Source organism: Amia ocellicauda, chromosome 14, assembly GCF_036373705.1.
Source record: "Amia ocellicauda isolate fAmiCal2 chromosome 14, fAmiCal2.hap1, whole genome shotgun sequence".
Taxonomy (NCBI): Eukaryota; Metazoa; Chordata; class Actinopteri; order Amiiformes; family Amiidae; genus Amia; species Amia ocellicauda.
This window is the reverse complement of record NC_089863.1, coordinates 19,028,368-19,038,009: the sequence shown is the minus strand read 5'-3', so window position 1 is coordinate 19,038,009 and position 9,642 is coordinate 19,028,368. Positions and strand designations below refer to the sequence as shown.

At 38.9% G+C, this 9,642-nt stretch overlaps 1 protein-coding gene across 1 annotated transcript; it reads right to left on the bottom strand.

The window, feature by feature from the left end:
• Positions 1-2,241: 2,241 nt before the first annotated feature.
• Positions 2,242-8,888, bottom strand: LOC136767804 (zinc finger protein 227). The gene is made up of 2 exons (XM_066721814.1): positions 8,468-8,888; positions 2,242-4,467 (listed from the first exon to the last, which is right to left on the bottom strand). Exons 1-2 carry the CDS (start codon positions 8,772-8,774, stop codon positions 3,242-3,244), a joined length of 1,533 nt encoding a protein of 510 aa, XP_066577911.1. The 5' UTR covers positions 8,775-8,888; the 3' UTR covers positions 2,242-3,241.
• Between the last annotated feature and the right edge of the window lie 754 nt (positions 8,889-9,642).

Genomic DNA, 9,642 nt, shown 5'->3' with positions numbered 1-9,642 from the left:
TTTTCAGATCTCTCCAGAGATGTTCAAATCTGGGCTCTCGGCCGGTAAATCGCAGGCACGATATAAAAGCAGTCAATAAGTATTAAAAGGTCTCGTGATTTTAATGTGACAAGGTGAATTGTTGCAGAATTAGTTTAACCAGATTCAATATTGTCACTAATTGTGTAGTTTGGAATATTTTAATTAATATTTTAACTGACATTGATTGGACAAATTGTATTTTTTATGTATTAAATATTTGTGCCATTTTACCAACAATCCTGTTAAACCGCAAAGGCAGAAGAAACCGCACTCATTTCTGTTGCATTTTATATCTATGGAAATTATATATATATAAGTTGTTATATATCCTAGGACCGGATTTCCCAAACCTGGTCCTGGAGGATCCCCTTCCCTGCTGGTTTTTGTACCAACCGAGCGCTCAGTTACTTAATTGAACCTTAATTGAATTAACAATTGGCTTTGATTTGACTTTTAAAAATGTGTATGAAAAATCTGGTTCTTTAATAAGTTATTTACACAATTCTATACTTCATTTCAAATCTGTAATATTTAAAATAATTTAAAGGCTGAGATTTAGGACATTATTAGTTAAATTAAGGGTTCAATTAAGTAATTGAGAGCTCAGTTGAGAACCCCTGTCCTAGGAGAACACATGGTGCTAGGGGTGTAACGATTCTCCAAATCCTCGATTCGATTTCACTTTCGATTTTTAGGTCACGATTCGACTCGATTAAAAAAAAAAAGATTGTTTTTTAAAAAAATGACTTTTAAAAATCGAATTTTAACTGTTTTTAAAGATTTAGTTGTTTTTAAAGCACTAGTTGTTTGGGTTTTTTGGTTAGTTTTGTTCTGTTTTTTTCTTTTGTCAAATACATTGGCCGTTAGGATTTTGATTTTAAATGCATCGGACTGTTTTGGTTTGTTTTTTATTTTTATCTTTTTTATTTGTTTTTTGCTTTTTCCGGTGCATTTTCAGTTAATTTCAATGTATTTGACCTTTTTTGTTGGTTTGCAGTTTTGCTTTAATCACAAGTTTGTTTTATTGTTTTATGCACTTGTTTATTTGAAGTTCATGTATTTTGTTTATGTTAATCACTAAGATTTAAAAAAATTTAAGTGATTTTAAGAATTGATTTTATTTTTTTTTCATCATAAGTATTAAAATTAGTTTTTATTGTTTTTATTATTGAAATGTAAAATACTTATACCAATAAAATAGTATTTTCGATGATCTAAATTTTTTTTCAGTGCTGATTACACTGCTGTTAAGACTATTGGCCCTGTTTCATAAATATTAGTTGTTTATTAAAACAACTTTTATGTAAATATAATGTAAAAATAACAAAAAATCTGAATATTTTCACAGTTCGAAATAGAACCTAATAATTTTAAATTTTCAAACTAGAATCGAAATCGTTACACCCCTACATGGTGCTCAACAGTAAATTATTCACTGCCTTATTTAAGGATGGTACTGTAGATAACATGGAATAGACATTTAAATGTCTTCCTCTTTACAGTTATGTTCATTAATTCATTTATTTGCTCAATTATATTAATTATTATAATATAGCCTAAGAATAAATTATGAAAGATACTGATACACATTACATTTTCATATATACACAGTATAGACTGGTATCCCATATTCCATAGAACAATGTAGACTGGGGTCCCCTCAGCTTTAGCGTACAAGAATAGCTGTGATGCAGCTCGGTGCTGGTATTAGGGGCTGGTGTGTGAACGTGCGTGCATCGGTGGGGAGGTGAAGTATCCATAGGCTGGTTGTGATGAGCCAGTCTGGGTTAAAGTCCAGCACTGTTGTTTAGTCCCAGTCTGTCCCTGGAATGGCCTGATCATACGTGGGGTCAAATCTGTAAGTCAGTGCCTGGGGTGTGGGCTTTGCAAAACAAGACTATGGATAATAAACAAAGTCGCTCAGATCCTTACGCTGCCCATTTTTCCTGCTTCTAACACATCAACTTTGAGGACAAAATGTTCACTTGCTGCCTAATATATCCCACCCACTGACAGGTGCCATGATAACGAGATTATCAGTATGACCACTGACAGATGAAGCGAATAACAATGTTATGGCTGATTGGTGTACATTGTTTGTTTTTAAAGCATGCTATTTGTTGAATGTATTTGTTGCTGCTTGCTATACCAACATACAGGCAATTACCTTGCTGTATAAGAGCTTATTCATAGGCCCAACTACAAGAACGGCAGCAGAGGTAAGGGAAAAAAACATTTTATTTTGCTGAGAAAAAGGTGAATAATTTAACGAATAAACAAAACATCATAATTAATTAGAAAACTTATTTTCAACCATAAACATAAGAGAAATAGCAATCGGTCATATTGTACCAGTGCTGTTGATCAATAACTTAAAGTAATACTAAATAAAGAAACATAGCAGAACACAGTAACCTGGGAAATCTCAGTCAAGGGCAGCCAAGACCCTGTAATAACATGCCCTGAGCAGATTCATGCTTCACACAGCTTGCCACCTGTTGCAGTAGATTGAGTGTGAATATTTACCACGTTAAAGGCAGGTGCCACACCAGCAGTCAGGCAGGTAGGTGTATTTTATTACTGTCCTATTAGATTTAAGAGAATGAGGAGCTTTTAAGGGATTGGTGGCAGGCATGAGCACGCACAGTGAACACACCCAACATCGCTTTTACAGTGCAGGTGCTTCACTGTGTCCTGCACTAGGGAACATAGTGCTGCTCAAGAGAGAGCAAAATGACAAAATCAGACACAAAGTTGACTCCATAATCAGAGATAACACTGATAACATGAAACCAGCCTTCTGCTTTCTGGTCATTGTAATTTTACAATATAAATGTAATTAATCTGAATAACACAATTGTAATTTTAATTATTACTGATTCCAGGGCTGTCCTCAATCATTGCAAAACCTCTGATCTCTTCCTACAGCCCCTGCAGAACACTCTGCACATTTTGGACTGCGTTTCCAAAGAAAAATGTATAGGAAGAAAAGGAAGCAGACTGAAGAGAGGGAGAAGAGAAAACCAAACACAGAGAGACAGACCATACGTTTCTTCACGTATAACAATGCAAATGTTCTGATACAGCAGTACTCTCTGGGGACCAGTCAACAGTGGATGCACCAGTGGTGCATATGAAAGGATTAAGGTTTTAATGAAGTAACTAAGAAGTTGATTGAAAACTTTCGTTGTGTGATCTCTCTACTGTGATTTAAGGCCTCCTAACTGAGTGAAGCTCTTCCCATGCTGGGAGCAACAGTATTTTTTTCTCCCGTATGAACCCGCTGGTGAGACCGAAGGCCCCATGCACGACCAAATCTCTTCCCACATTGGGTGCAACAGAATGGTTTCTCTCCTGTATGAATACGCTGGTGACATTTAAGGTTCCCTATATGACGGAAACTCTTCCCACACTGGGGGCAGCAGTATGTTTTTTCTCCTGTGTGAACCCGCTGATGTGACCGAAGACCCCATGCATGAGTGAAAGTCTTCCCACACTGGGTGCAACAGTGAGGTTTCTCTCCTGTGTGAATGCGCTGGTGACATTTAAGGTTTCCTATATGCCGGAAGCTCTTCCCACACTGGGGGCAGCAGTATTTTTTTTCTCCTGTGTGAACCCGCTGGTGTGACCGAAGACCCCATGCATGAGTGAAGGTTTTCCCACACTGAGAACAGCAGTAAGGTTTCTCTCCTGTGTGAATGCGCTGGTGACATTTAAGGTTCCCTGCATGGCTGAAGCTCTTCCCACACTGGGAGCAACAATACCGTCCTTTTTGTGTATGACTGCACAGGTGTTCTTTAAGGCTTCCAAACTTATCAAAAGTCTTCCCACAATTGGGGCAGCAATGGGAGCTTTGATCTTTTTGAGCTTGTTCTGAGGGGGAAGTGTGGGAGCTGCAGAGTCTAGGACACAGCTGTCTACACACAGCTGGGCTCTCACCCTTCACACATCTATCACTCCCTCCACTCAGCCCTGTCCTCAAGGCAACGGATTCTGTTTCTCTCAGTCTATCTACACAGAGTTCAGGTTCCAGGTTACTGAAACCTCCTATAATGTTCTCCAGTCTAACATTATAGAGCTCATCTTTCAGAAGAGTATGTGCGTCTAACTCCAATTCATTGTCCTCCGTTTTAATGTGATCAGATGCCACACTGGGTTCAGGCTGTGTTGCAGTAGAGCAAAGCTCGGCACTAGCTGCACTGGGTCCGCACTCAGATCCCAGTACCCCGAGTCCCAGTGTTAAATCCTCAGTCTGTGGCTCTGTCTTGTGGCCAGACTCAAGTCCCCTGAACTCCTTCTCACTCTGTCTGCTCCTGTGCTGCTCAGTCAGTCCTTGGTTGTCTTCAGTAGCTGTGGGCTCTGTGTCCTGCCTCAGACTGGTGCTCCACTCCTGCTCACAGTGCTGCTGCTCAATGGGAGCCCTTTCCCCAGAGTCAGGGAGAGTTCCTGGGGGAGAGACAAGACAGGAGAACAGCATCTATCTATACCAAAAATATTGTCATCGTGAAGGGAGGGGAGAAAGACGTTTACAAAATCAACTTAATCACACCTATAAGAGTGATGAGGGAGTTTCACAGTCCACATGTTCAGCAACAACATGGCTGTAATGCGAAAGTACACTAAAGTCATCAAGAAAATAAATCAATCACATTACCTATGTATTGATTGTTCCTTAAACAGATTGTTGTAATAACACATTATCCTGTAAGAATTCAAAACTTAATGGTTCAGAAACTTGGGGGTGTGTGTTATTTTCATATATCTGTGTATTTCGAGCAGGACAGCAGGAAGTGCGTCTCTGTTTTGATCTCTCCCTGCTCACAGGGGCCACACAGCCGCTCCTCTCTGGCAACCCAGGACCGTCTGTGTCAGCCCGTTTCAATCGCCAGGATGTGGTACCTTGTCAATGTTTGCCTTTCTTTTGAGTTTTTGATTTTTAAGTATTCTGCACATTTTATATTCCTATTAGGGCCAGATAACATTCAAGTTTATCTTTTAATTTGAAATCCTTTTCCCAAATTTCATTGCATTCATTGCAAAGTGGCTTGCCAACAAAGTAAAAGAAAAAGTTATGACGTGGCAGTAGCAGCTCATATCCTGCTGGACTGGAGATATCTTGCACAGAAAGACTTGCTAGCACATGGTACCTGCTGTATGTATTAGCGTTCATGTGGCCCAGGTAGATAAATCCAATTTGTCATGACAAATCACTATGAAAATCAATAGAATAAAATAATCTGATTTTAAAATGCATACAATTACATGAACTATAAATGCATAACATACATTCCTTTAGATAGCATTACTGTAAATTAAAAACATTAAATTGTCTATTAAAAAAGCATTTTCTTAATCAAATCAAGTGTCTATTAGACAATAGTCCATAAAATATACAAGAGGACTATTGTGAGCATAATAAAACAATCCAAATGTTAATCTCTCTAATGCATGTATTGTGGACACTGTTTGTAAATACCAGTGTAACAAAGATTATTTTTTATTAGACTGAGACTTAAGGCTTTATACGTCTACAGAGCGATGCTTGGAATCAGACATACTCAGCATTAACTGTAACAAACTGATAATGATTTAGCCAAGTTAGACAATCAGTTTGCATTTGTTAACATGTTAATGTTAGTTAGCTGTGTGTGTGTGTGTGTGTACTCATGGCACACTATCTACATTTTCTCTCTCTTCAGAAGCCACTATTTTATATATGGCGGTTGTCAAGGTCCCCTAGCATTTTAAAATGAGTTCAGGCTGGAGGAACCAGCGCTGCAGGACTTCCGCTTCTGTTGACTTCAATGTGTGGTCAAGGACTTTGTTACAGACAGTAAAATATAACTTGCTGCCGTCCTCGTGAAGATCTGTGCACTCCCGCCTTCTCTGTTTAACTGATACATTTCCAACTTTACTTTTGAACGCCATTTGGTCCAAAAAAAAAAAACTCTCTATTTTAAACCTCTCTATGGGTCACTGATCATGTTGACAAAGTTAAGCTATGTAGTTTTGTCCCTCCTATGACAGTAATAGCAGATTAACCCTTTACACTCAGCCCCATTTTCACCTGGTTGGAACTTCTTAGACACTCAAGTATTTAATATGGACATTATAAGGAGTACAGGTATGTGACACATATCAAATGAAACTAGACAAACTGTGGTATAATATTATGCATAGTTCATCATGATTAGACAAACTAGATTACATATTATATTTTGACCTTTCTAACCTTTTTCCTCTATTAATGTCTATGGGAAATCTTGATATTAACATTTTATGTAGAAATACCACTCAAATTGAAACTTGTAGAAGTTGTTGCGTGACAAAAGCATTAGAAATGAAGGGGATAAAAATGCATTTGAAAGAACCTAGCCTATGTGGAAAAGTTTTACAAAAATTTGTCCCACAAAATACATGCCGTTTCTCCATTATATGGGCCACAGGCATGTGGGAAAACTCAAATGAAAGCATACAAACTACAGAATCAGTTTCTGCATTGTTGATCATGATTAGACGCACTATATTGCAAAACTACCACCTTCCCCCCACCCAGATAAAATAATTGTAGTTTGCATGGCAGTGCCTGGAATAAGATAATCATGTAAAATTATAGCAAAAGTTCTGGGTTTTAGTACTACAAACAGGTGGATCTTTTGGAAAAATAGTGTGAAGAGGCCATCGAACGTGCATACAAATTTATTTTGTTATGAATTTCATGACTTTTCTGATTTTCTCCTTTGACTTCCAGCAAAGCAGCTCCAGAGATAGCACCCCAGTGACGTCACAGCATATTTCTCGATCTCTGATTTCTGGTACATTGAATGAGCTGGACATGAAAAACTCACTCCACGGAACAGGTTCCTATTCATAGAATAATCTGAGAAAATATGGATTTTCAGTGGAGTTCCCCTTAAAGATTTTGTTCAATCTGGTACAAACAACACCATGTTTCCATTTATATTCCTTTATTTTTTGGGGTGTTTACATTATGAGTTTACTTGTCTGGTCTGTGTGCATCACCATTTTAACACCACCAATGGTATTATATTTAAAGGGGCAGGCGAGGACAAGTTTATATCTATGGGGGGAGTAGAGTTGAATATGGGTTATCGGGGGAATTTAATACTTTTATTGTTTTTAAAGGACAGGTTTGAGAACCACTGGTTTCCACTATGTGAGGAGTCAGCCTGCCAGCACCAACATAAGGGGGCTGGATGCTTAATTAGACTTCCTCCTGTACACACACCACCTAGGTTTCAGTTAAGACTGAAGTATGTATCTGTTTAGCTGAAAGTATTTTCAGTTACATTTAGAGTCCTGAGTTGTTGTTTGCATATATATATGTTTGTTTTGACTTATTTTTGTTGACTGTAATCTTTGGTGCATCCTGCTATACTGCAATGCTACTACTGGAATTAATACATTTTTGCAGCACTCCTTTGTGTTCCCACATAATTTTGTTTCTCCACATTGAGCATGGGGGGGGTCCCTTGCATACAGTTCATGTAATTGTATGCATTTTTAAATCAAATTATTTTAAAATATGTAAGCATTGGCATTCAAATTGGCAATCATAGAGTTGCATGTTGATTTTTGACACATGGAAATTGTATACCAGTTAAATTAGACATCATCCTCTCAGTTTATGCATTTTAACTGTTCATAGAATTACACGGAAAAAATAATCGGATCTCAATCACTGCAGAAAATACATTTTTAAATCGCAGAATTTAAGAAAAATGTCGGCAGTTTCTGCGGGGACTATAAAATCCATTATGAAGCGGGGTTGAACATGCATGAATATTTAGTCCCAAATAATACGTGCATACATGGAAAATGATTATGCAATTGTGGGATAATCTGCATAATCATATTCCATTTTGCATTATCATATGAATAAAGTCAATCATGAAGTGGGGAAAGTCTTTGAAAATGCCATTTTAATTGGCTTTTGCATTTTAATACTGTCAGAGCATATGCATAGTCTACTCGTATAATAAAATGCAAATTGTATTATTGCATTTGCACTTTGTCCCAAATAATGCCTGCATAAATGGGGCATGATTATGCAATTGTGGGATTGCATAATCATGTTCCATTTTGCATTAGCATTTGAATAAAGTCCAATATATGCTTCCATACAGTATCTCTACACAACGATAGCTTTCATCATATATCTACCGCCGTAGAAAACGCAGCCGCGAAAATAGGCAATGACAGCAACTGCGCGGTTCACCTGTACTGTAGCAATGAGTTATACAGCCTAAGGATTGCCGTTGTGTGTATCCTTCTCTCTCCGGGAGCCTTCCTCATAATCATAATCATAATAAGAATACATAATAATACTACTACTACTAGACCACCCCCTTCAAATCTTTATTGGACTAAGGTTGTGGATTTTTGAACTACCCTTACAACACACACACTACTAAATAAATGTTACCAGCGCCGGCGGCCCGGGCCTCCCCCTCCGTCCGGCCGCAGCTCCACTCTCTCCTCCCGGCTCCTCGGCTCTGCACAGGCGGCCCGTCCGCTCCGGAGCTCCAGTGACACACAGCCGCCTCCCCCGCCACCATGAGCTCCTGCAGCCTCCGCCTCAGCGCCTCGTTTTCTCTCTGTCTGCGGGTTATTTCCACCCGGGACTCCGACACCGTCTCTTCCACCGCCTTCCAGATCTCACACAGGGCGGCTCTCATCAGCTCGGCCAGCGCCGAGGACAGGCGGCCGCTCAGAGCCGCGGACACCGACATGCTGTGTGTAAGAGGTGAGTAGTTACTCAGTGCGGGTCAGTACTGTGTGAGTCCGTGTTGAGTAGAAAGTGAAACCGCTACTCCGCTGCTCGCAGCTGCTGCTTCTACTTGTTTCCCTCGGTTTGAACTGAAGCACAAACTCCGCCCCTTATCTGCTCAGCACAAAAGTAGAGCGGTTTCTACAGCCTGACGTCATCATAGCGCATTCACAGAAACGCCATCTTGGTGGGGTGGAAGAGATAGGACCACGTTTACTTTTATTTGATATCATATTGTATTTATACATTATGATATGTCTAATTGCATTTAGTTGAGTAGTTGGTAAAGTTTTTCCAGCAGAAAATACTGCAGTGTCTAAACGTTAACTGGTTGACGTTTCTCTAGTGAGTCTGGGGTGCTTAACAGGTCCCTCATGATCTGCATCTGTCTCACAGCCTCAGCTCGCCTGCCACAGCAACTTTTCAGATGCGCGATTCTGCACAGATTTCTGCGGGTGGGGCTTAGGCACCCTACTATTTAACATAGACTTGAATAACTGTATATATACCTGTATCTAACAAACATTTACAAAGCAGTGTAAAGGTATATTAAACATGTATATTTTGATTGAACATTTAGATTTAAACTAAACAATGTTAAAGCTAAATATGTATTTTGTTAGATATTTAACTGATATATTTAACTTAAATCTTAAACGTTTAAAAATTCATAATCCCAACTAAAATTATGTGTAAAACGAACTTTTAGCGTGATTCCTAGTTCTGAGATTCTTTTTTTCTTTTTTTTTGTATGCAGGCACAGACAGTGTAAACCAGGCACGGTGAACCTTTTTTCACTGGAGTGCCTAAAGTCTGGTTTGTATACTTTG